Genomic DNA, 27,641 nt, shown 5'->3' on the forward strand with positions numbered 1-27,641 from the left:
CATCCCTACAGACACACAGAGAACAATCACCTAACTACAGTTATTGACAGTATAGATTCATAGTCCTTCACTGTAGAGAGGATTCAGGTATTCCCCTTGTCCCAGCCCATTTAATTTATTTATGCAGCATATTCATTCTATGACTTCGTCTCACATTTCTGATATGCTCTCAGCTTGATAAAAATGTCTGAGCTGGGGTATGGGGAAATAGCTCAGTTTGTAGGGTGTTGAACTGAATTCCTAAAGACCTAGGTTCTAACCTAGCACCAATTACAGGATCTTAGAGAGCTCTTTCTCCCTCCCTCCCTCCCTCCCTCCCTCCCTCCCTCCCTCCCTCCCTCCCTCCCTCCCTCCCTCCCTCCCTCCCTCCCTCCCTCCCTCCCTCTCTCTCTCTCTCTCTCTCTCTCTCTCTCTCTCTCTCTCTCTCTCTCACACACACACACACACACACACACTCACAGACTTTAGTTAAAAATTCTCTCAGCGTGTGATAGTTGCATGGCTGGGGCAGACTGCAGGGCCACTGGCAGTGGAGCCAGGACTTATCCCTACTGTTTGTACTGGCTTTTGGGAACCCATTTTCTTTGGATGTATACCTTGCTCAGCCTTAGCGTAAATATAATAGGGAGGGCCTTGGACCTTCCCCAGAGCAATGTGCCTTACCCTCTTTGAGGATGGGGTGGGGGTGGGGGAGGGGGAGAATGTGTAGGAAATGGGAGGATGGGAAGGGGTGGGAACTGGGATTAGATTGTAAAATAAAAAAAAAAAGATCGTTTGTTTTCTTTTTTGAAAAAAATAAGAAAAACATACAAAAAATGGTGAAAACAACAACAAAAAATCTTTCAACTTGCCCCCCACTGCTGATTCTCGTGGACTGAATTGTGCATTTCTGCCTCCAGACCCCACCCTTCCACTTCCTGTTGGGCCGCTCACACTTTTGGTAATTTCATACTTGGTAAATGGTGTTCAGTGCTCAAATTCAAACCCTTTGTAGAACAGGTTGAAGACAGTTATTCCTCCATCTCACTCAAGCTTCTGCTGCAGCCCTCATTCCTTCTAGGCGAGCTTGCTGGACACTGTGGCCCTTTCCCTTTCAGTCTCTGTGTTGGAAGATGGCTTTGTTCAAGGACGCTGTGCCTACAAGCAGAGTTTGCATCGACTGCAAGCAAGAAAACCAGCTTTTGTTTCAGCTTGGTGGTTTCTCCTGTCAACAGAGGTCATCGAGACTGCGCTCTATTCTCAGCCATGGAAGCTGGGCTCAAACGCACAGCCAACAGGGGAAGAGACAACATGAAAGCCAGGCTTGTCCATTTTCGCTCTTTATTCTGAATACATGGTGAGTCTAGTATTTTAGGTCAAAGCCACTTCGTATCTAGGCTTTTGAAAATAGTATGGCGAGACCTATTTTTGAGAAAGAAGACTTCTTAGCTAGTGGTAACTATTAAAATATATTCTTTCTTTTTTTGCCCCCTTGACACTTTTTAATTTTTTTTGTTGAGCTATATATTTTTTTCTGCTCCCTCCCTTCTTCCCCCCTTCCCTTCTACTCTCTCCCATAGTTTCCATGCTCTCAATATACTCAGGAGATCTTGTCTTTTTCTACTTCCCATGTAGATTAGGTCCATGTATGTCTTTCTTAGGGTCCTCATTGTTGTTTAGGTTCTCTGAGATTGTGAATTCTAGGCTGTTTTTTCTTTGTTTTATGTCTAAAAGCTACTTATAAGTGAGTAATATGATATTTGCATTTCTGGGTCTGGGTTACTTCCATTTGCCAGAAAATTTCAAGATGAAATTATTTTTTTCTGCTGTATAGTACTCCATTGTGTAAATGTACCACATTTTACTTATCCATTTTTTTGGTAGAGGGACATTTAGGTTGTTTCCAAGTTCTGGCTATGACAAATAATGCTGCTATGAACATAGTTGAGCACATTTCCTTGTGGTAAGATTGAGCATCTTTTATCCAAGAGTGGTCTTGCTGGGTCTTGAGGTAGGCTGTTTCCTAATTTCCTGAGAAATCGCCATCCTAATATTCAAAGGGGTTGAACCAGTTTGTACTCCCACACAACAGAGGAGTGTTCCCTTTACCCCACATCCTCTTCAGCATAAGTTGTCATCAGTGTTTCTGATCTTGGCCATTCTTATGGGTATAAGATGGAATCTCAGAGTTATTTTGATTTGCAAAATATATTCTCTTTAAAGATCTCAATAAGCAAGACAGCTGTTCTTAGTCTTAATTCCACCTGTAGGAATTTGGTAATTAGCTATTTTCCTAGTCTTTAATGAGTGACCATATCCCTTTATTACTGAATTTAATCTTCTAATTTCTTTCTTTCTTTCTTTCTTTCTTTCTTTCTTTCTTTCTTCTTTCTTTTCTTTTCCTTTCTTTCTTTCTTTTTTTTTTTGAGACAGAGTTTCTCTGTGAAACAGTCCTCCAACTCACTGAGATCCACCTGCCTCTGCCTCCCAAGTGCTGGTATCAAAGGTGTGCATCACCACCACTGGGGCTAATCTAACTTTTTAATCTATTTTCATTCTTCATGATTCTATTGTCTTGTTGGTATTTCAGGTGGCACCAGACACTACCCGTGCTCTTTGCTGGATTTTCTTATGCTGTGCACATGGCGGATGTGCTTCTCCAGCCAGGCTTGACACTTTCTTCCCAGGAGCACACCCACACCATTGTCTGTAGCTGGGCCTCGAGTTCTTCACAAGCTCTTCCTGCTTAGCCAAACTCAACTCTGTTGACAGAGGTTTCTGTCCCACCCAGTCCCACAGCCACACAGTCCCAAAGAAACACACAGAGGTCTACATTTATAACTGTTTGGCCTATTAGCTCAGGCTTCTTATTAACTCTTACATCTTAAAGTGACCCATAATTCATGTCTGTGTGAGCCATGTAGCTTGGTACCATTTATCAGTGAGGCATTCTCATCTTGCTTCCTCTGTGTCTGTGTGAAGCCTGCAGATGGAGCCTTTCCTTTTCCCTAATTCTCCTGTTCTGGTCACCCCTACCTATACTTCCTGCCTGGCTACTGGCTAATGAACATTTTATTAAACCAGTACAAGTGACAAATCTTTATAGAGTAGAAGATCATTGTCTCACAGCACAGCGCCTCACAAAATGCTCCTCTGATTCTAGACTGCCTCTAGGTCTGTAGGTTTTCCTCCCTCCCTCCCTCCCTCCCTCCCTCCCTCCCTCCCTCCCTCCCTCCCTCCCTTCTCTCTCTCTCTCTCTCTCTCTCTCTCTCTCTCTCTCTCTCTTCCCCCCTCTTCCTTCCCCACCTTCCTTGCTTTTCTCTCTTGCTTTCTCCTCTTCCCATTTGCTAAAATTGCTGGCTCAGGTCTGCCCTTGAATTTCTCATTTTCTTTTCTTTTTATTTATTTTTAAAGTAATCTTTTCTAATTTTAAATACCTATCACAGTTCCCAAACCCTCCCATCCTTCCTCTCTCTCCACCTTCTACCACCCTATCGCCCATCTACTATTCAGAGAGGGTAAGGCTTCCTATGGGGAGTCAGCAAATCTGACACAGCACTTTGTGTCAGAACCAAGGCCCTCCCCACTATAACTAGGCTGATCAAGGTAACCCTCCAAAGAGAATGGGCTACAAAAAGCTAGTTCAAAGTTTAGGGATAAATCCTGGTTCCACTGCCAGTGGCCCTACAGACTACCCTCACCACACAACTGTCACCCACATTCAGGTTCTAGGCAGGTTCCCTTGCTGTCAGCATGGAGCCAATGAACTCCCTCTAGCTCAGGTCAGCTGTTTCTGTGGGTATTCCCTTCATGGTCTTGACACCCCTTTGTTCATATTATTGCTCTTCCCTCTCTTTGACTGGACTCTGGGAGCTTGGTATCACAGTGCTAGCTGTGGATCTCTGCATATTCTTCCATCAGTGGCTGGATGAAGTTTTTATGATAGCAGTTAAGGTAGTCATCAATCTGATTACAGGGGAAGGCCAGTTCAGGCACTCTCTCCACTTTGCTTAGGGTCTTAGCTGGGGTCATCCTTATGGATTCCTGGGAATTTTCACAGTGCCAAGTTTCTTGCTAGCCCCATAATGACTCTCATGATCAAGATATCACTTTTCTTCCTCTTCTTCTCTGTCCTTTCCCCATCTTGACCATCCCATATCCTCATGTTCTCTCACCTCTTCCTTTCTTCCCTCCACTTCTCCTTCTGCCCTCCCTTTTCTCCACCCATCCCCACATTCTCAATTTTCTTAGGAGATCTTGCCTATTTCCCTTTCCTGGGGGATCCATGTATGTTTCTCTTAGGATACTCCTTGTTTCCTACCTTCTCTGGATTTGTGGACTATGGGCTGGTTATTCTTTGTTTTATGTCTAATATCCACTTATGAGTGAGTACATACAATGTTTGTGTTTGTGAGTCTGGGTTATCTCACTCTGGATGTTTTTTTCCTAGCTCTATCCATTTGTCTGCAAATTTCCAGATGGCACTTTTTTGTTTGTTTGTTTTTTTATTCTTCAGTTAAGGGGCATCTAGGTTGTTTCCAGGTTCTGACTATTTATGTACACAGTTGAGCAAATGTCCTTGCGGTATGAGTGAGCATCCTTTGGGTATATGCACAAGAGCAGTATTGCTGCGTCTTGAGGTAGACTGATTCCTAATTTTCTGAGAAATCACCATACTGTTTTCCAAAGTGACTGTATAAGTTTGCAATGGAGGAGTGTTCCCCTTCCTCCACATCCTCTCCAGTATAACCTATCATTGGTGTTTTTGATCTTAGACATTTTAGCTGGTATAAGAAGGTATCTTAGAGTTGGTTTGATTTGCATTTCCTTAATGTCTAAGAATGCTGAACATTTCCTTAAATGTCTTTCATCCATTAGAGATTCTTATATTGAGAATTCTCTGTTTATATCTATACCCATTTTTAAATGGATTTTTTTTGGTTAGTTTGATGTCTACTATCTTGAGTTCTTTATACTTTTTAGAGATCAGTACTCTGTTCGATGTGGGGATAATGATCTTTTCACATTCTGTACGCTGCCATTTTGTCTCAGTGACTGTGTTCTTTGTGTTAAAGAAACTTCTCAGTTTCAGGAGGTCCCATTTATTTATTGCTGTTCTACAAAAAACCCAGGATAGCCAAAGCAACCCTGTACTAATGCAGGAGGTTCTTCTGTCTGTATGTTGCTTTTCTTGGTTAATGAATAAAGAAACTGCCTTGACCTGTTGATAGGGCAGAGCTTAGGTAGGCGAGGAAGACAGAACTGAATGGTGGGAGAAAGAAAGGTGGAGTTGGAGAGAGATGCCATGGATCTGCCTGAGACAGATGCTGGGAATTTTACCCAGTAAGTCATTGCCATGTGGCAATACACAGATTAATGGAAATGTGTTAAATTAAAATGTAAGAGCTAGCTCATAAGAAGTTAGAGCTAATGGGCCAAGTAGTATTTTTAAATAATATAATTTCTGTGTGATTATGTTGGTTCTGGGTGGCTGGGATGAACAAGCAGCTTCCCGCTACACTGTACAATAAAAGAACTTTCAGAGACATCATCTCTGGCATCAAGTTTTGTTATAGAGCTACAGTAATGATAACAGCTTGGTATTAGCATAAAAAGAGACAGGTGGACCAATGGAATTGAAGTGAAGACCCGGATACCAATCCATACTCTTGTGAATACCTGATTTTTGACAAAGAAGCTAACATTACACAACTGAAAAAAAGAAAGCATCTTCAAAAAATGGTGCTGACATAATTGTATGTCAACATGTAGAAGAATGCAAATAGATACATATGTATTCCCATGCACAAAACTCAAGTCTAAATGGATCAAAGACCTCAACACAAATTCAGCCTCACTGAAACTCATAGAAAGCAGAAAGGAACATTGAAAGCATTGACACAGAAGACCGCTTCCTAAATATAACACCAGGAGCATAGACACTGAGAACATTTCTTAGCACATCCAGAGTCTTGTAATGGCTTCCAATCTATTCCCTCTCGAATCTGCCTCCAAACGCTGTGGCTTTCACACCATGTTGATCAAGAACCACACTGGGAAACATGCATTCCACTCAAAGACACATTCATCTCCCCAACCAAAGGAAAGCAATATTTCTTTCTTTCTCCTCATTCTTTTCTCTCCCTTAATTCCCCATTTCTTTTCTATTTATTTTTCTGTGTCCACCTATTTTGTTTATAGAGAGATATGTACCAGAATGCATAGAAAAAACCTTTCAAAGTAAAATTTATTTCACAATGTTCAATACACTCTAATGTTTTCCTCTTCTCTTCTCTCCTCTTCTCTTCCTCTTCCCCTCTCCTCCCCTTCCCTCCCCTCTCCTCCTCTCCTATCCTCTCTCCTCCCCTTACCTCCTTTCTTCTCTTCCCCTTCCCCTCTCCTCTCCTCCCCTCCTGTCCTCTCCTCTTCTCTCCCTCTTCCCCTCTCCTCTCCTCCCCTCCTGTCCTCTCCTCTTCTCTCCCTGTTCCCCTCTCCTCTCCTCCCCTCCTGTCCTCTCCTCTTCTCTCCCTCTTCCCCTCTCCTCTCCTCCCCTCCTGTCCTCTCCTCTTCTCTCCCTCTTCCCCTCCCTTCCCCTCCCATCCCTTTCCCTCCTCTCCTCTTCCCCTCCCCTCTTCACCTCTCTTCCCCTCCCCTCCCTCCCTCTCCTTTCCTCCTCTAGTCTATTCTAGTTCACTCCATTCTCTGTGCTCCCTTACATTCAGATTCATGATTTCAATTAAACACAATATTGGTCACAGACCATTAAGTTGATTCCATATCTTAGTCCCAGGTCAGAGCTCAGAAGTGACTAATACGTTTTCTTTACACTGGATTGTATAATAAAAATAAAAATTGCACTCAACCCATCTCCACATTTGTCCTTTCGGGAGACTTCTCATTGTCTACTGGATAATGTCCAACTCCTTGACAAAAACTGCATGGTTCCTGGCAACTAGCCAGTGTTTCTAGTTTGATCTTTCCTCATTCATTCTTCTGTGTTATCCTGGTGACACCAATCTCTTCTTATTTCCGATTACTGATTTCTCTTTCTGGTTCATCATAATTCTTACTGTTTTCCCCGACTCAAGAGACTTGGATCATGGAAAATAAAATTATCATTATTTTATTAACCCATTATATTATATCAGGGATCCATTGCTGTCTTCAACACCAATTCCAGTGTCTCCCTGGTTTCCCAAACTCTCCAGAATCCAGCTCTAGCTGCCAAGGCTTATTTCTACTACTTCCCTTCTTTCAGCCACCAGTCACTATTTTACTCTTCTTCCTCATGCTTCCATGCAGCAAATAGTGTTCCTCTCACTCACACAGCAAGTTCACCTTCCATTCTTTCTCCATACCCTCCTTTTCCACTCTTTTTAAGTCTAGTGAAAAAATTCCTCTTGTCATTTTATATACAACATGCCATTAAATCTCCTTTTCTTTCACAGAGATGGTAGTTCCCACCTTACCAGATTGCTATGAAGACAGGAAATTTGAGACACAGTGTCTGATGCACAGGTTCTGTGCTCATAAACTGCAAACTCTGGTAACTTTGTCATCCTAAACCTTTTCTCCTTACACAACACCGAACGCTGGATTGGTTTGTGCTCATGTCTGTTGGAGCGGCCACCTATGTGCCATGATGCATGTATGGAAGTCAGATCGTGTTTGTCAGTGCTGCTGTACGTGCACCGTGGGACATGTGAGGAACTCAGAGGACAACCTCTCATCTCCCATCTTGTTTGTGATAGAATTTTGTTTTTGGCCTCTGTGAATGCTAGGTATGACAGTTTGAAAGAAAAATGTACCCCATAAGGAGTGGCACTATTAGAGGGTGTGACTTTGTTGGAGAAAGTGTATTTTGAGGCAGGCTTTGGGGTTTCATATGCTAAAGTTATCCCTAGTGTGACACACAGTTGCTTCTGCTGCCTGTGGATCAAGGTACAGAGCTCTCGGCTCCTTCTCCAGCACTGTGTCTGCCTGTATGCTGCCTTGCTTCTAACCATGACGATAATGGACTAAATCTCTGAAACTGTAAGCCAGCCCCAATGAGATGCTTTCCTTTATAAGCATCGGCATGGTCATGATGTCTCCTCACAGCAATAGAAACCCTAACTAAGACACCAGGCCTGATTCACCAAGAGCTTCCAGTGACTCTCCTCTTGGTCCTAAGACTTAAACAAAGGTTCTCATGATGGCATAGTAAGTGTTTCATCCACTGAGCCATCTCCTTCACTTATATGCCAGAGATTTCTAATGCATTAACATAAGATTTATGTCTAAAGATTGACTCTGAATACCTTGAGATCTAAATCTCTGTTGTAGAATGTCCTCTTACTAATATGCCATCCAACAGGGTGACAGAAAGCAGCAAGAAAGTGACTACTTCATAACTCACTTAATGGGAACCCTGATGCCAAACATAGGAAATCTCCTTTCAAGGCATTAGAGAGAAGGCTAGGAACAATATGGTTTATTCGCATTGCCCTTGATTGTCTCTGAGAACTTGAAGGTCATGCCTTGTTACTGAAGACACAATAGGACATGTAGGAATAGGGCTGGCACTCACATGGAAGCCTCCTTTCTGAGAACTGGCCCTTAGAGTAGTGGAATGTGCTGTGCAAACTGCTGAGAAGGAGCAGCATTGGCAGTCCTGTCTATGGGAAAAGCCTATGAACCGCAGCAATGATTGACCTGGCAAGATATTTACAAAAGCACAATAGTGGCACTTTTATCTTGGGGTAATCAGCAGCTGTCTGATTAAACGGGAAGCTTGCTTAGTAGGAAGGGAAACATAAATGATATTGTAAGCATGGCCAGAGAAGTGATAGACCTGAGAGAAGAACCCATTAATGCCATTTTCCAAACTAATATTATTTCCAACTGTAGTCTAACTTCTTATCCTTATGTGCACAGATGAGAGCAGCTCTTTTCCATCATCTAAGAAGCTCATTGTAATAGACAGAGACTATTACAGAGATCCACAATGTGTCAAATGCAGAGAAACTGTGACTGTGTGGTCCCCAACCCAATGGACATATCTGCAACACAACCTCTGTACCTAAGGTCAGGGAGAATCTGGGGCCTGGGTGTGAAACAGTGTAGGGGTCAGAAGCACAGAATGTGTGCTGCAAGAGTATAGGACAAGGAGTAGCATCTATGAACTTCCAACAAGACTAACATAATGGCAACTATTGACATTCTGATGCGGGCACTGAAAATTCTGAATGGTCCCACTACTGATAAAGAGCCACTGATGGTAAATGCTAAAGGAGGGAGAATCAGTCTCCTCTAAGGAGCTATCTGTTGAAGGAGCTTCGGGCTGCGTTCCTGCCACCCAGCTACTGGCCACCTGGCTAGCTTATGCCCCAAAATAACAACACACACACTGTATTCTTTTAAGCACTGCTTGGCCCATTAGCTCTAGCCCTTACTGGTTAATTCTCATATCCCGATCAACCCATCTCTAATAATCTGTGTAGCACCAGTCTTACCAGGAAAGATTCAGCATGTATGACCTGGCGACTGGCTGCATCACATCTGGCTCTGAGAGCCCTGCATCTGAGCTCACTTCCTCTTCCTCCCAGCATTCTGTTCTGTTTACTCCACCCACCTATGTTCTAACCTATGAGGCCAAGCAGTTTCTTTATTAATTAACCAATGACCTTCCTTCATCAGCTCCCACACAGGTTGTCCAATCAGAGGAAATTAACTGGACTCGGTACTCATGAACAAAGTTAAATGGACTCAGTTTATACACATGTAATTTTAAAATATAATTATCTCTGTGATCATTGAAAATTAAATCCCTGTCAGTTCAGCTACAGAATCCTCACACAACCCTAAACTGTAATCAAACTGATGATGCTCTCAGTTTGAACTAAAAGCTGATGGTTACATGCAAATACTGGATAGTGTTACCAAATACCACTCCTGCTATTCAATCCTATTTTCCAAATTTATTGTAGAGCCTACATAAAAAACTGCATCTTCTCTCCTATACTGCGTTTCAGCCTTATATGTTATATATAACATATATAATGTATTTAGGTATATTCGTACATATGTATACATGCAACAATAATAATTGAAGCAATCATAAATTTTGGAAGGAGGACACAAAAGAATTTTAGGGAGCAGAAATGATGGAAAAGCAGGACTCAAGATGGATTCTTACTTAAATAATGGAGTATTTATAAAAATGATTTGTGGTTGACTTCATGGTATAATTTCATCATCATCACTATTATCACCATTGACCAAAACCAATGCTCCAGTGTTTATTTACTTCTTGATATAATGTTTGGTTGTGGCATTCACATATATATGAGTTCAGTGTTCTAGGTTTCCATAACAATGCATACAAACGGGAAACCACACAGAGATCCTGCAATGAAATCCATTTCCTTTTATATCACCCCCTGCCTAACTAAATCTTAGTCTCTGACATGGACAGAATCATCCCCTAGGTAGAAATGAAGTGTCCCTTGTCTTAGTGAATGTCAAATGAGGAGACAGGGGAGCTAAACAAATAACTAAATATTGAAATGGAAATTTTCTGCTAACTTTGTTCTACACAGCATAGACAGAAGAACAACCAGCAAGCGTACCCCATGTTACATTTCTGAGACAAAGATACATGAATTTCTTCTACTCAGCCCTGGCAAGAGTCTGCTTGAACACCGAGTTGCACTGGGAAGGGAGGCTGAAGTGGGGCATAGGAAAGAAGAAAGAGTGGACATTGCTTATTTTCATTTTGTGTAGCTTTGGTGGCCCTGCAATAAGTCTGGAAAATAAAATCGGACAACGGGAATGGTATTTGGTGACACTATTTAGCATTTGCATGAGAATCATCAATTTTCAGGCATGTGTATCCCGAGAGCATCATCAGTGTGATTACAGTTTAGGGTTGTGAAAGGATTCTGTAGCTGAGCTGATAGGGAATGGATTTGTAATAATCACAGAGTTAACTACATTTTAAAATTACATTAACATTTGCTGTCACTTGAATCAAACAAAACTGGCCCCTATGAGCTATGGAAAAGACCGTGTTGATCAGAAAGACCCCACTGGGCTTCTGACAGGTCAATCAAGCATCCCTGTGAGGTGTTCAGGCATGAGGTGATTTTAATATGTCAGACAGAGAGATTAACTAGCCTTTCTTCAGAGTTGAGTGTCAACCCATTTCTAGGTATTTAATAGGGAAGGCGTCATTAAGCAAATTAATTTGCTTCTGAATTCATTTGCGGTTATTTTAAGTATAGGCTTCCAAACAGCGAATCTTTCAAGTCATTTAATTATGTTTTAAAATTTTAATTCATTATTTTCTGAGTTTACACACAGGAATTGCAGAGAAGAATCCCATTTCCGTACATGTGTGCCACGTGCAATGATCATATAAAAATGAATTGATTCTTCGTTTTGTTTTCATGCAGAGTTTCATCAGTTTCTGTTTGGCCTCAAATTTTTGATCCTCAACTTGTTAAGTACTGAAATGGCAAGTGTGTACTTCCATTTCTGACTCTGGATGCTTGTAAAAATAGTCTTAGGATGTTTGTACATCTATCAATTCTTTTTTAAAAGTTTGACATGTGTTGTGAGCTAGAGGAGAATAAATTAATGGTCATTCAAGATAATGCCTTTTCAACATTTAGTCGTTCAATCGATACTTTACTCATGGAGCTAACATTATCGGTGCATAAGGTCTCATTTATGGCCCTCCACATTTGTATTAGATTCCTTTATAGCACCCAGATACATTGAATGGATCTCCAGAGCATTGTAGTTATATTAAGAACAATGAGGTTGGTGGCCTTTTCCTATGGACTATGGTTCTTCTCTCATTTGTAAAGTGACAAAAATTATACACAGACTAATCTCACCTGCTTGCGCACTCTGCTACCACTGGAGTAACAAGAAAGCTTGGTTCTCCTGAGATAACCAGCATCTATCTGGAGGGCATCACTTGGCCCCATCTCCTATACTGTGGGCACCAAATACCAACAGGGAGTTTCTATCCCTTACTTGTTATGTCCAAAGCATCTGTGTGGACAATAGAGGGAGGCTTGCTAGGAGTCAGGACAGTCAGAGGGTAAGGGATGGAGGAACTTGGTTTATCTGGGAGCAAAGCTTCTCCTGTGTCAAATCAAGACCCTGTTACACTTCCCATTCTGGATAATAATACTCAGTCTCTCAGATAATTGTTTTCCTAAAGCAAGGATAAACTCTTCTCTACATACCTTCAGTGTTTTAATCTTTGTGGTTCTATTGCGAGAAATGACAATCACCAGAAGTAACTAAATTATTTGTCTATGTGTACACAATCTTTCTGCACATCCATCTAAAAGTGACATTTCAAGGGAATTGTCTTTAAAATATAAACGATAGAACATTAAATAACAACAACAGAAAACCAAATAGCCCAGAAATATAAATCTGGTCTTTGCATTGAGTGACAGGTCCCTACTCCTGCATCTGCATTCTCATTCCTCAGGGAGTGGTCATAAAAAATATAAGTGGTGTTATTTGCAAATTTTGATTTTTTTCTAGAGACCTATTTTGTTTAGTGCTTAATTATTTAAGAAAAAATCCCATTCTTTTTCTGTGAACCTTAAGAGCTACAAAACCAACCTATCAGACAGGATGTGCCTAATCCGTGCAGCACTGGCACGCCTTTTGTGGGGCTATCAGCCACCCTCTGACTACATTTGAAACCTGTTTCCACAGGAGATAATCCATGCCTCACATTGCAAGCCTGTTCAACAGCGCATCCCTGGGGAGGTTATAGGTTTAATGAGATAGTTTACCACTGTTGTTTAACTAAATCGACACAGCATCAAACTGCCTTCTAAATATTTGTTTATACCCATAGACAAAAACTACCCTCAGCCTTAATCAGAGAGAGCTCTCTTTGCATTGAATAGCAATGAATGCAGATTATTTTCCAAGAAGCCAAAAATTAGTGGCAGTGGAGGGGCCAGCCTTAAACACAGTTTTATCCCTCTGTCTAAAGTTCAGAAAATATGGTGGAAGAGGGGGTCAGAAGAAAGCACAAGTTAGAAGGCAACAACAGGGCTATGAAGGCAATCCTTTCCCTACAGCTGTGTACCCAAAGGAGCTGTGGTTATGTACATATACACTGGGCCTGTAAGAGTGCGTTTGTCAACAGTCACTCACTCGTGGAGGAAAGAGCACCTTCCCCTTACTGCTAAACTAGCACTATGGCTACTGGTAGATTCTGGGGTTGGGGTAATCTTCGCCTTCAGGTGAGTCCCCACTTCTGGGTCCACTGAGCTCTAATGGATAGCTGCAAGTCCGTGTTCATAGTGATGTGGCAGGCTAACTCCTGTGGATCACAAAACAAGACAGACAGGAATGTGAGAGAGATATGTGTGGGGACGAGGGGAGGTGGAGAATTGGGAGGAGAGAGGAGAGGTAGGGATGAGGTGATCAGGGTGTGACGTATACATTTATAATATTGTCAGAGAAAAAACTCAGTGAATAGAAAAATAAGAAGAAAAGAAAATCATCCAGCTTTATTATTTTATTTTTGAAGTCAAGAGAAGTACATGTTATGATTTTTTCTGCCATGAAAAATTTTAACACTTTTTCTAGGGTCCTAAATCAAAGCCAGCAACAATCAAAAACTGAAATGTCTAATCTTGAATGTACAAAGTTCAACAGTTTATACCTGGCAACCCAGAGAAAATAAACTATTTCTGGCTTCCTGATTTGCGCATCTGAGAGAAGGCTGATATTTTGTAACAAACAGCTAATAATTTGTAAGTCTTCGATGTAGACCGCTCTTTCCAGAAAAGGAATACAGTTGAGAACAATGCATTATTTGGCTTATTGTTTGAACCATTATAAGTATAATTAAAAGTAGATTAGAGTTTTTGTCTCCTGGTTCTCAAGACCAAACCCAGCACTGTCTGCATCCTAGGCAGGTGCTTTAAGAGCACACACTTTTAATGGGAATCAGCCAAGAAGAAGACTGGGGATTACCAATGTTAACAGGAAGTTGGACAAGCCCTCTGGAATACTGAGCTTTAAATTTTTGGTTTCAAACACATTGTGTGAGACTCAAGAAGTTGAGTTCTGTTATCACTTGTACATAAACGAGATTCTATTGTTGATTTCATTTAAGCAGTTGCTGGCATCCTGTATAATAGCAATCTGGCCACAAGATCTTGTCATTTCTACCTTTCTGATTCTAAAGAGTAAAGAAAGTCGATCACACCATGGCACAGGACAGCATCAGACAGAGAATCTGACTCCAAACCCAGCATCATGTTCATTACAGCACTTGTGTGGCTGCCTAGAGCTATGAAGGTCAGGGTACAGAACAGTTTTCTGGTGACATGCCCAAGGGTTGATGACAGCCACCCAACAACCAACTGCTGGCTGGTCATAGCCCTTGCTACCCAGACCAGCTCTCAGAGCAGCAGTGTTGGCTGGGCATGGCCTTTCTCACTCAGGATTGCTGCTGGAGCAACAGTATTGCCAATATCTGGGAACTCATTTTGAAGTGAGGCCTCTGGTGCATCATCTAGCATGTCCAAGAGGCATTTTAAACAATATCCCGGTACAACATCTACATACCTTCTGCTGGGAAGAGGGAAGAATTGGGGGCATGAAGAGTCCTGCTGCAGACTGGGTGTGGCACCTTAAGGAAGCTGCTTTGTTTTGGAAAGCATCAGTTTTGTCGGTTCTAAAAGGGGGAGTGAATAGCTAGTTTAAGGAGGTACTGTGATGATGTATTTGAATGTGAATGTCTTGAACTGGAAAAGAGTTTAGGGCCATGCCCTACCTTGCAGGTTGCCCCACGTCCCCTGGTTTTCTTGATAGAAGACTTTCTGACTGGGGTAAGATGGGGCCTCAAGGCAGCTTGATTTTGCATTCCCTTGAGGGTTAGTCATGTTGAACACATTTGAAAATATTTAATAGTCATTTGAATTTTTTCCTTTGAGAACTGTCAATTTGATTCTTTAGCCCATTTACTGAGTACTTTCCTTAGTTATTTAGCTTTTTGAATTCTTGTAAAATTCTATATGTCATTACTCAGTTAGATGAGCAAATAGCAAATGTTTGCTCTCATTCTTGTGAGGAAGTTGAGGAAGAATCCTTTGTGGATGCATTCTAGTCCAGTGACTATGGAAATCAGTATGAAGGTTTCTTAAAAAGCCCCAAATGTAAAGATTTTCTGGTCTAAGTATACTTCTCTTGGGTATGTACTTGAAGGACTCTTAAGTCAACATACTACACACATACTTTCTCGTTGATACTTATTACTACCCTAGTCACCACTGCCAACATTAGGAACCAGCCTAGATATGTCCACCTACATGATAAAGAATCTCTCTCTCTCTCTCTCTCTCTCTCTCTCTCTCTCTCTCTCTCTCTCTCTCTCTCTCTCTCTCTCTTCCATCTGTCTGTCTGTCTATCTATCTATCTATCTATCTATCTATCTATCTATCTATCTATCTATCATCTATCTGTGTCTAAATCTATGACTTTATACAACATTTTCAGAAAAATTGATGGAATTGCAGGTCATCATGTTAAGTGAAACAAGCCAGACTCAGAATGACAAGTAGCACATTTTCTCTTACATGCAGAATTTAGATGTGTGTGAGTATGTGTGTGTGTGTGTGTGTGTAGAACATGAAAATTTAATGGGTTCTATGAAAGAGGAGGAAAAGGTATATATGGAGGGCTTATAAGAAAAGGTAATATATATATATATATGGAATATATATGAAAGAATAAAAGTAAAGGGGGATTAATAGTGGGAGAAGCAGTCCATCTAGAAGAGAGAAAGGATGAAGAAGATAGGAAGTTAGTGGGTAGCTATAAGAATAAGGTATAGTGATCTGTGTATAAGAATATAATAATAAATCTGATTTCTTTGTATGCTAATTAAAAACAATAAAAAAGAACTAGGCACTGAAATCAGGAAGAAACCCAGGGCTGTGTAATACAACAGCCCAGGTACTCAGAACCTGATTCTACTGCACAAAGCAATACTGTGCTAGAATCCATTTAAATTAAGCTTTCTGGGATATCCACATTGTGAAGCCCTAGAGACTTGCTACAGAATTATTCTCAGTAGAGCAATTATAGGTGAGGCTGCCCTATAATGAGATATTTTTGCTACTTCATTAAATAAACCCCCTTGAATGGGCTCCAAAATGGACCTGCCTCCTACCAAATTCCATTACATTGGATGTAATCTCATCAGAAGGCCTGGTACAGACTCCATCGTCCTGCAGACCTAACGTTTACCATAAGGGAAATGTGTTCTAGAACAATGATTCCAAAAGATGGTTCTCAGACCCATGCTTTACTAATCCAAAGAGAAATAAGAAACAGACAACTTAGTGAGCTTTCTATAAAATTACACTATAATCTACTTAGTATGACCTTCTCATCCTTTCCATGTTCCTTCTATTCTAACTTTTTAATTTTTTATTTTTTTGGGGGGTGTTGAGCTGCTGCATCCTTGTGACATTCCGATGGGAAGGTTTGTACTGTTCTTGCCTGACAGAGATGCAGTGCCCACTCTTTCGCACCTCCGCCCACGGTCCTGGGTGCTGGTTTCTGCCAGCTTGACACAAGTTACAGTCATCTGATCAGAGGAGCATCAGCTGAGGAAAGGCCTCTCCAAGACGGCCTGAAGGCAAGTCTGGAGGGCACTCTTTTGAGTGTTGATTGATGTGGAAGGGCTCATGACAGGCCACTCTTGAGAAGGTGGTCTTGGGTAGAAAAGAAAATAGGCTGAACAAGCCACGGCAGGCAAGCCAGTATGGAGCACTCGTTCGCGGCTTCAGCTTCAGTTTTTGCCTGCAGGTTCCTGGCTTGACTTCCCTCAGTGATGGAGCAGAAGCTGAGGGCTGTAAACTGAAACAAGCCCTTTCTCCCTGACTGCTTTTGGTTGTGGTGTTCATCACAGCAGCAGAAACCGTAACTAAAACACCCCTGAGAAATTTATATTTTTACAGATGCTTGAAATCTTCAATTTCTTTTTTTTTTTGTATTTTTAATTTTTTTTTAAAAAAGATTTTTTTCTCATTTTACGTAACTATCCCAGTTCCCAATCCCTCACCCACCTTCCTTCCAACCCCCTCCCGCATCCACTCCTTAGAGAGGCTAGCTCTTCCCATGGGGAGTCAACAAAGTCTGACACAGCATTTTTGAGGCAGGACCAAGGCCCTTCCCCCTATATTTAGGCTGAGCAAAATATCCCACCAAAAAGAATGGGCTCCAAAAAGCTAGTTCAAACCCTTGGGATAAATCCTCGTCTCACTGCCCATGACCCCACAGACTGTCCAAGCCACACAACTGTCCCCGCATTCAGAGGACCTAATTTGGTTCTCTGCAGGTTCCCCCACTATCAATCTGGAGTCAGTGAGCTCCCAGTAGCTCAGGCCGGCGTTTCTGTGAGTATTCCCATCATGGTCTTGGACCCTTGGCTTACATTATTACTCTTCCTCTCTCCCCCTCTACGCTCCCACCCTTTCTTCTCCACCCACCCTCACTCCAAATTTTCTCAGGAAGTCTTGTCTATTTCCCCTTTCCAGGGGGATCCATGAATCTCTCTCTGAGGGTTCTTCTTGTTACCTAGCTTCTCTGGGGTTGTGGACTACAGACTGGTTATACTTTGTTTTATGTCTAATATCCACTTATGAGTGAGTACACACAGTGTTTGTTTTTATGGGTCTGGGTTACCTCACTCAGGATGGGTTTTCTAGTTTCATCCTTGCCTGAGAATTTCCAGATGTCATTGTGTTTTTCTTTTCCCCACCAAGCAGTACTCCATTGTGTATGATTGTGTATGTGTATCTCATATTCTTTATCCATTCTTCAGTTAAGGGGCTTCCAGGTTGTTTCCAGGTACTGACTATTATGAATAATGCTGTTATGAACACCGTTGAGCAAACGTCCTTGTGATATGAATGTGCATCCTTTTGGTATATGCCCAAGAGTGGTATTGCTGGGTCTTGCAGTAGATTGATTCCCAATTTTCTGAGAAGCCATCATACTGATTTCCAAAGTGGTTGTACAAGTTTGCACTCTGACCAGCAATGAAAGAATGTTTCCCTGACTCCACATCCTATCCAGCATAAAATATCATTGGCGCTTTTGATCTTAGCCATTCTGACAGGTGTAAGATGATATATCACAGTTATTTTGATTTGCATATCTCTGATGGCTAAGGATGTTGAACAATTCCTAAAGTGTCATTTGATCATTTGAGATTCTTCTGTTGAGAATTCTCTGTTTAGATCTGTACCCCATTTATAAATTGGGAAATCCCCAATTTCTGAACCACTGATATTGAAACAACTGCTCAAATGGAAAGTCATTCTTCCAGGTCAACTGTTGGGCACAGAAGACACAGAAGACTGCTGGAGAGAAGCTATAGCGTGGTAACCAGAGGCAAATATGTTTCCTTTTGGTCACTGCAAGGCAACTCTTGAGATATTCAAACTATAAAGAAAAGTTGCTGTGTTCCACAATTTTGAAAGTCCCAGTTTATGATTGGTTGGCCCATTTTAGACTTGAGGTACAGTGGCATAGCACATCATGGAAGGAATAACTGCTGAACAAAATCATGCACAGCATGATCTGGAGGGTAAGGAGAAAGGAAGATCCTGGGCGTCCATCTCTTCCTTCAAACACATCTTCAGGAGCCAACATCCCTTGCAACTCCTCCCAATGGTCCTCACTTTTTGAAGTGTTACCTTGAGTCCAAGCCTCCAGCACACGGGCCTATGGGGGGGTTGTTCAACACCCATACTATTACAGTAAATGATCCAGTCAGGCGCATTCAAACATAGTGCTCTTGAGTCCTTGTGTACTCAATGCCACCTGGGATTTGTCTAAATGGAGTTTCCAACTCTGCAGTTCTGGGACCCTCTGGTATCTTCTATTTCCAGCCAGTGTACACTCAGCAGCCCAGACACAGCGGCTAAGCTGGTGAGCCCTAAACACAGGGCTCCACAATTTTTTTAGCAGGAGACCCATGAGCAGATCATTTAACCGGTTGCCACTTGACTTTCTCATGAGCAGTGACAGCAACATAGCACCCTATGTCATGGCTTGTTTGGGGAACAAAATGGAAGAGTGAGTGAAAATATCCCAGAATATAAAACATATAAAACACAGCACCCAACACATTGAACAAGCTCTTTGATGTGAGTAATTACTTAACAATAAGGTCAGTGATGGCATTGAGACAGAAAAGATTAGTGCCCGGGAGCCCCTTCCTGTGTGTTTCCAATCAGAACTGACAGCCTCACTTGGGGAGGACGAGTCTTGTTTCCTAGGGCTGTTTTCAAGGGGAGCTGTTTGAAGCTGTAAATCTGAAAGGGCACCCACAGACCTGTTCTAGTTCAGAAGGTGGAAGCTTTGGAATGACTAAAATCCTGCCATTAAGGTGGAGGCCATGGTATCAGGTTGCAGGCCACACAGTTAGAGTCTGGGATAATTTGTTGCTGTTGTTGTTTTTCTTTTGAGTATTTTGCCTGTAAGTAGCAAAAATCCCCTGATTACTATATTCTTGGATGTTGGCAATTGTTATTAATTATATACCCCATGAGAATGTTTTTAGAATGTTTGACTAATATTTTCTTACTTAAAAATATTTTTATAGTGGGGTGGTGGTGGCACACTCCTTTAATCCCAGCACAGGAGGCAAAGGAGTTCGATGCCAACCTGGTCTACAAAAAGAGTTCCAGGACAACCAGGACAGAGAAACTGTGCCTCAATATATACATTTGTGTGTATATACATATATATTATATTTATTATATTTGTATATACATATATAACATATATGTATATTTTTAGCTTTTTTGTGTGTCTGTGTCTGTTTGTTGGTGCCTGCAGGACCCAGAAGAGGGTGTTTGATCCTCTGGAGCTGGAGTTACAAGCAGCTGTAAGTACTGACATGGATGCTGCCACCAAACTCAGGTCTTCTGAAAGAGAAACATGGATTTTGAGCCTTCTAGATGTTTTTCCTACGTTTTGGGTGGCATGTTTTAGCTCTTGAATGGTAGTGTGCAGTTATTAATATACAAGGGTGATTACATGAAACTCACTTTGTGGTTTTACTCAGGGAAGTTCTATGATTTTGATAATGAGTAGATTTTTTTTTTACATTTTCATTTATTATTGCTGAGTATGTGGACACATGCACACACAAGTGTGTCACGGCACACAAGTTGAGGACACTGACATCTTTCAGGAGTTGGTTCTCTTCTTTCACTATGGGTTTCAGCGATCAAACTGAGGTATTCAGAATTCTACCAAAAGAAATGTTGAGTCGTCTCATAGGTCCCAGTGACAGAATTTATACAAATTATAGGGCTATGGCATCCAGGAATGAACATGATGTGAGTTAGTGTTTTGTCATCAGTTTCTACCTTTTGACTGAATGACTCAGCTTCTGATATGAATACAAATACAAGAGCGAATGATGAATGATTTGAAAGAAACTTAAGGACTAATCTTATCTGCATAATTGGTTCATGTTTACATGGCAAAAATAACACACACACACACACACAAATTATTCTCCAAGCACATTTATATAAATATCAGATATTTCCTGAAATACTAAAAGTTGACCACTTCTGAGGAGTTAAACTGTCTTCTGGGTCTTTGCATACTACTTTATTTTACATGAAATATTATTATAAAGTTTCCCTATTGGTGGTGACTTTCAAAAACAAAGGTGTCTTATCCAGTTTTCTATTGTTGTGAAGAGACACCATGACCACAGCATTTCTTATGAAGGAAAGCATTTAAATGGGGCTGGCTTACAGTTTCAGAGGCTTAGTTCATTATCCTTATGATGGGAAATGTTGTAATATGAGCGGCAGGGCTGCGTCTCCGGCACCCGGCCGCCCGCATGGCTAGCTTATGCCCCAAAATAATTACACGGAAACTGTATTCTTTTAATCACTGCCTGGCCCGTTAGTTCCAGCCTCTTATTGGTTAGCTCTAACATATTGATCTAACCCATTTCTAATATTCTGTGTAGTACCACGAGCTGGCTTACCAGGAAAGATCTTAACCTGCGTCTGTCTGGAGTGGGAGAATCATGGCGACTCAATGACTCGGCTCCTTTCTCCCAGCATCCTGTCTGTTTACTCCACCCACCTAAGGGCTGGCCTATAAATGGGCCTAGGCAGTTTCTTTATTATTTAACCAATGACCTTCCTCCATCATTTCCCCTTTTTCTGTTTAAACAATAAAAGGCTTTCATTTTAACATAGTAAGATTACATATAGCAAAACAGTTATCAAGCAAGAATTACAGTTACAATATTTATATCTATTTTATCTTTTATCATAACTAAGGAAAACTATAACTATAACTAACCATTCTTCAACTCCATCAAAGACTCCAGAAGGATATAATATTACCTAAGTAAACAAGAGATCCAAAACTCTAGAAATGACAGAGACATCTCGCTGCCTGTACAGTCACCCAAAGTTCTTTTGTACCGTTGGGGCATCTGTCTTCAGCCTTCAGGCCCATAGTATCCAGCAGACATTTTCATCAAGCAGGAAATTCCAAAGACAGTTCAGTCACTTTTTGCTGTGTCCTGCAGAATGTCTTGCAGACTCTTTCATGAGTCAGGAACCCTGAAAGACCATCTCACCTTTAGGCAAGTTCAGTAGTCCTCTCTCTGAGGGTTCTTTGTGTCCAGTTTATGCAACAGTCCAGGCAAGAGCAGTTTCTTGCCCAAATGGCTATCAAACTCCATAAGGAGCCTCTTCGATGCCCATCATCCTCTTGAAGTAGATTGGTGCTGTCAGGAGCAGATGTGTCTCATTTTCATAAAAAGCCCTAAGTTATTAAAACATTAAATGCCATATTCTGCAGTCTTTGAAAGATATGAAGAATGCCTATCTAGCTGAAATATATCTATGCACATCTAGAAAATCTAACTAACATGACTAAAAGCTTGACAAATATTGATGATTATCCATTAACAACCTATATTCATTACATTTTTAAATGAACTATACAATCACAATACCTTAATCAAGATTAGAAATACATATACATATAACAAAATTGACCTTAAAATCTATACCAATGCAAATTATTCATATCTATATCATTTCCCCCTTTAAATGTAAAAGAACATTTATAAACAATATTTGGGAATATGGGCGCAGTTATTTCTCTCCAAACTGCTTCCTGCTGAATGGGGGCGTCGTTAACTAGGTCTTTCATGGTATAACCTGTGTGCCAGGGTCATCTCAGTTGGCAGTTGAGTGAAGTAAGTTTTTGAAGGTGTTCACAGCAACCTTTCAGGAGGGCGTGGTCTATCATACCATATTGGGAAAGACGCAATCCACAGAGTCTCATCCTCTGTGAAAACAAAAGAAGACCCTCTCCAAAGCATCATATCCTTAGACCCATATTGTGAAATCATAATACCCTTATATCCATTCTGGTTTAGCTTGGCAGCCCATATAATGAAATGTCTCTCTGCACTTAGCTCCTTTACAGTCAAAAATTTTAAAGAAAACACAATAATACAAAGAATCCAGACTCTCTGTGAATTTTCCATTTTTACGTGGCTTATTTTTCTTTATTTCTTTTAACCTATAATTATCTGTACTCTGTCTCTTTAAAGACTTTACCCTTTTTTTAAGACATTAACTTTATTCTTTATATATTTTTTCTTCTCTCTCTCAAGCCTACGTACATTCATTCAACACTGTGATCCATTTATAGGTCTGAATCTGTCCTATTGTGAATCCGTAATTTTTTTTTATTATCCAGGAGCATTTCTTAAAATGTTAAGCACTTTTTAAAAACTTAAGTTGCACCATATACAGGTAATACGGTACTGTGTCCTGCCCAGTCTAAACTTTAACTGTGCTGTTATTACAGTAATTACGGTAGTTCCTGCCTGAGACCAGCACAGATGGCTGAGCTGAGCCGCTCCTGCCTCAGAGCCATTTGGTGCCCCTGAGCCACACACAGTTCCAGGCACACAGCAGTCCACATTGCCATCAAGCAAGCCGTAGCACTTTACTCCAAATGCCCCATTCAAATACTCTGTCTCCCGCAGGAGCCAGACAGAGATCATGATGGCGACACAGCCCAGAAAGCCGACATTTTAAAACAGCCAGTTTTTTCCTGTTGCTGAGTCAGGACAATTTCTTTGCCGCACGCAACCCACAAACAGCAAAAAGCTGTCTTAAAATTCTCTCTATGTTCTTTTTAAGCCCTCTCAGGTTTTACGTGGAGTTCATTAGCACGTTGGGTGCCACTCTGTTGTAATATGAGCGGCAGGGCTGCGTCTCCGGCACCCGGCCGCCCGCATGGCTAGCTTATGCCCCAAAATAATTACACGGAAACTGTATTCTTTTAATCACTGCCTGGCCCGTTAGTTCCAGCCTCTTATTGGTTAGCTCTAACATATTGATCTAACCCATTTCTAATATTCTGTGTAGTACCACGAGCTGGCTTACCAGGAAAGATCTTAACCTGCGTCTGTCTGGAGTGGGAGAATCATGGCGACTCAATGACTCGGCTCCTTTCTCCCAGCATCCTGTCTGTTTACTCCACCCACCTAAGGGCTGGCCTATAAATGGGCCTAGGCAGTTTCTTTATTATTTAACCAATGACCTTCCTCCATCAGGGAAAACATGGTGCCACACAGGTAGCTGAGAGCTGGTAGCTGAGAATTCTACATCCAGATTCAAAGGCACTGGAAGAGAAAGGCACTGGGCCTGGCTAGAGCATTTGAAACCTAAAAGTGAATTCCATCCTCAGTGACACAATTTCTCCATAAAGGCCACACCTCCTATTCCCTTTCAAGTAGCTCCATTCCCTAATGACCAAGAACTCAAATATACATATATGGCATTCCTATTCACACCACCTCAAAAGGATTGTTAGATGTATTGGAAAATATGCCAATCAATAATACAAATCTCCAGGAGTTTTGGCTAGAACACGGTTTCCTGTTTCATTTGCTGGTCCTATCATCAACCACAAGCTATCTGGCCTCTGTAGGCTCCCATAACTGATTGTGTCCTACTCACTAAGCAAGCCTGTTATAAGTCTCCCGAAATGTTTCCAACAGTAAGCACTCAGGGGGCGAGAGGCTCCTTATTTATCTTGCTTCCTATGTCTAGAACTTCTCAGGGGGAGGGCTGTCGAGAACAGTGTTTTCCCAGGCTCTCCTGCAGCTTGTGTGCTTACTTGATGAAATTCTGGTCAATGGAAGAGCAGTGGGGATGCTGGGCACAGCATTGCGGCAGGTGCTTCTACCATGCGTCTCTCTCAATTATTCTATACTTTTGGTTTTCTAGAATGCATAGCAAGAACAGCTATTTTGGATAATAAGGTCCATTCTTCTTAAGAGACTTTTGTTATACTTTGGTGCTCTGACAATCCTATTGGCTACATGTGCTTCCACGAGACAAACCTATCTCCAGCTTCCACCAGAGACCCATTTCAGAGTTTAGCCATTTTGGGTTAAATATTATCCAAGTTTACAACTCAGATATTTGCTAATATATCCTTCCCTCTAATGTCATGCTTGTCATTTCCCCTTGCCTATGCCCTGCCTTGCTTAAAAGTCACACCAAGCAATGAGGAAAAGGGTGCATGACATCATTTGAGAACTCTGAGGGAGTATTGCATTTAGAAGTTTAAGTCCAAGAGAAGAAGGGTAAAAAAGCGAAGAAGCTGTTCTATTCCCAGTAGCTTTGCTTTATTAAGAGACATTCTAGAGAAGATTTCAAAGTTAACTCCCAAGGTAATTAAACAAAAGCTAGGCCAGATGTCTAAGCTAAAGTTTTGGTCTCAAAATAATTACCTTTGTTAATTACCAGTAATTAGTGTCAGCATCCAAAGCTTCCCTAAAATCCAGGGGAGAGAGAAACGGGAAAGGAGAGGAAGAAAAGTTGGGGAGGGGGTGGGGGAAGAGATTGCAGAGTGAGAGAGAAGGGGGAGGAGGAGGGAGGGAGGGAGGGAGGGAGGGAGAGAGAGAGAGAGAGAGAGAGAGAGAGAGAGAGAGAGAGAGAGATGCAGTTTTCAGTACAAACACACTACTTTAGGTCATTAAATCTTCACCCAGATTTGTAGCACTATGAACTTAACTTGAAGTTTTACAGCATAATTTCTTATTTATGTGTATCTTTTCATTGAAAAATGATCTTATCTTTCTATCCTCCCCCATAAGGAATACACTTAGTGGAGCAAACACCAACACACATTTGCAGAAATTTCCTTGCAGAAATGTGTGGTGTCTACATGGTGTCTTCCTTGGCCAGAGAACTGGGGGCTGGAATAGCTCGAAGTAGAGGTGGGGTTCTAGAGACTGGTGAGTAGCCCCGTCTTCCAGCACTTTCCAATTACATAACAGTTTATAGAAATAGCATCCCCGAGCTTTACATGGTACATCCCACTTCCAGTCGGGGTGAGGATGACCCTTTATGAGAAGAGATGAGCTGTCTGTGTGTTCCTGTATCACTTCATATCTATTTGGGAATGTGTGTGTCTGTGTTCAGTTCCTTTTGAAATAGAGAAAACACTGCTCATTATTTCCTACTAGTAATTCTTTATAGATTTACCATGTTGGCAATGGTGAAATTTTTTACTCTGTAAATGTATACCTCATCACCTTACACTTAACTCCAGGCCTCTCTCTGGCCCTCATGGAGGGTCAGGTTTTCCTTGATACCACATTTATATCCTATCACTGTACTGATCCATTCAAGATGAAAAGGCAAAGGAATCACACTTTCTTTCACCCACCTTTGAAGTCTTCATGCTCAGCAGGCATATCTAGAATTCACTGAGAATTCTTTTGTAATTATTGAAATACATAGACACCAATTGTGCTAGGCCATTGGGATTTCTAGATGTGACATTTACTTATTCCAAATGCTTAATGAGTCAGACCACACACTTTTTCTCATGACTTATTCTGTGTTTAACAATGATTCTTGGGTTTATTTCTGTCTACTAGCAACTTCTTAATTCCATGAAGGAGACAAACTTCACCTGTTTGCCGACGACATAACAAGAGTCATAAAGCTTTTTGGAATGGGAAGGATATTTTAAGTAAAGCTCACATTAAGGAACATTTTGTTGTTTATATTGAGTATTGCATGTGAACTAAGGGTTTTCTCACAGAGACTATAAAAAGAGGGGACGATTTATGGATTCTTGGAAGGCCTATATTTAGAAAGGATATATTTAGCACACTACCTTTATACTGACACTCCATAGGTTTTATAGGTATATACACAAATTACCAAACCAACCACATTTGTGTATATTCTGTCATTTGCTTCTGGGTTTGTAAGCAGAAGAGCATGCAGGCATAGTAACCAAAGACACATCTTACCTTCTTTCTATAACTTTGGAACTCTTGATTCTGGAATTCAATATTTCTAACCCATGACCACTGCTCACTACTTTGGGATTAGAACCCCTTGGTGTAATTGCAACTTTTCATTTCATAGCCCTGTCTTTAGTCTCATACCTCAAGGGCCGTTCTGAACTGCCCGGCTGCCACGGCGTATTTCTTCTGTCTATAGCAAGAACTGGCATCTTTTAATGCTACCTGAAGCCATTTGTCAATCTGTGGCACGGTGGTGAGATTCTGTGCACTTTCTGGTGGCATCGTGGTGGCAGTCTGGCCTGTTGTCTGAAACGCAGCACACATGTAGGGCTGGGCAAATTCATAGCTCACATCCTCTTCGTCAACATAGACAAGCTTCATTTCGACATCCATTATGTTCTTTAAAGGGATGTGAGGCAGAGGAATGCTGGTGACTAGCTGACTGTCAAGTTCCATTATCTTTGCCTCTTTCTTTCCAGCCAGCTTTTCTTCCCCTTCAGCCTTCCGTTTAAGGGTCACTTTCTCCGACTCATTGCTTTGTTTCTCTTTGATGCCTTTTGTGAGTTTTACTCTCTCAGCTGTGATTTCTGTTTGCTTTTCTCCACAGCTCTTCTTGATTTCGGGTGACACTTCCAGGCTGGTGGGTGAGTTTGTTAAGGTGGACATTTTCTTGCTTGCATTCATCTTTGGAGTAAGCAGGTCACGGTAGATCCTCCTTACCGTAGTCTCCACATTCCTACTCTTGCCGGAATCCATCGGTGTATCCCAGACTCCTGCAGGGGACAGAAGGAGGAAAGCCATTCAGACAATGATTTCGAACCCACAGTGGTTTAGCTTCACTGCATTTCAAATACTGTTTTATTCATTATAGATATTTATTACTTAGAATCAACTGCATTTGTCCTGTCCACTGGTCATCCTCCCACTGATGTTTCAATCACAAAGCTCACTAAGGTTAGCACCCTTCAAACCCCATCTAGATGTCTGAAAAAATAATTTACAGTTGAACAGCACTGAAAGAACCTTTTTATGAGAAGCCCAAAGCCACTGGATAGAAAAATCTTACAAATAAATCATCATAGAAAACAAAATGTTTTTAAAAGTCCATTTCTATATTAATTTCCTCAGAAAGGTAGGTGGTCTCGAACTCATTTCAAAGCCCACTGCTAACTACAGAAGCAAACCCACTTCTTCTGTAAAGCTTCCAGAAATGTGAGCACAGTGTTTCCTTCATATGTTTACTCTATTAGTAACAAAACCCTCACATTGAAGC

General features: G+C 41.3%; 1 protein-coding gene across 1 annotated transcript in view; it reads right to left on the reverse strand.

The window, feature by feature from the left end:
* Spata16 (spermatogenesis associated 16) overlaps positions 1-27,124 on the reverse strand; it is a 253,869-nt gene extending 226,745 nt beyond the window's left edge. The window contains exon 1 of the mRNA XM_057757290.1: positions 26,510-27,124. Within this exon, the coding sequence (XP_057613273.1) occupies positions 26,510-27,124 (615 nt within the window). The remainder of the gene's footprint in view (positions 1-26,509) is intronic.
* Between the last annotated feature and the right edge of the window lie 517 nt (positions 27,125-27,641).

Source organism: Chionomys nivalis, chromosome 24 (assembly GCF_950005125.1).
Source record: "Chionomys nivalis chromosome 24, mChiNiv1.1, whole genome shotgun sequence".
In the NCBI taxonomy this organism is placed as follows: domain Eukaryota; kingdom Metazoa; phylum Chordata; class Mammalia; order Rodentia; family Cricetidae; genus Chionomys; species Chionomys nivalis.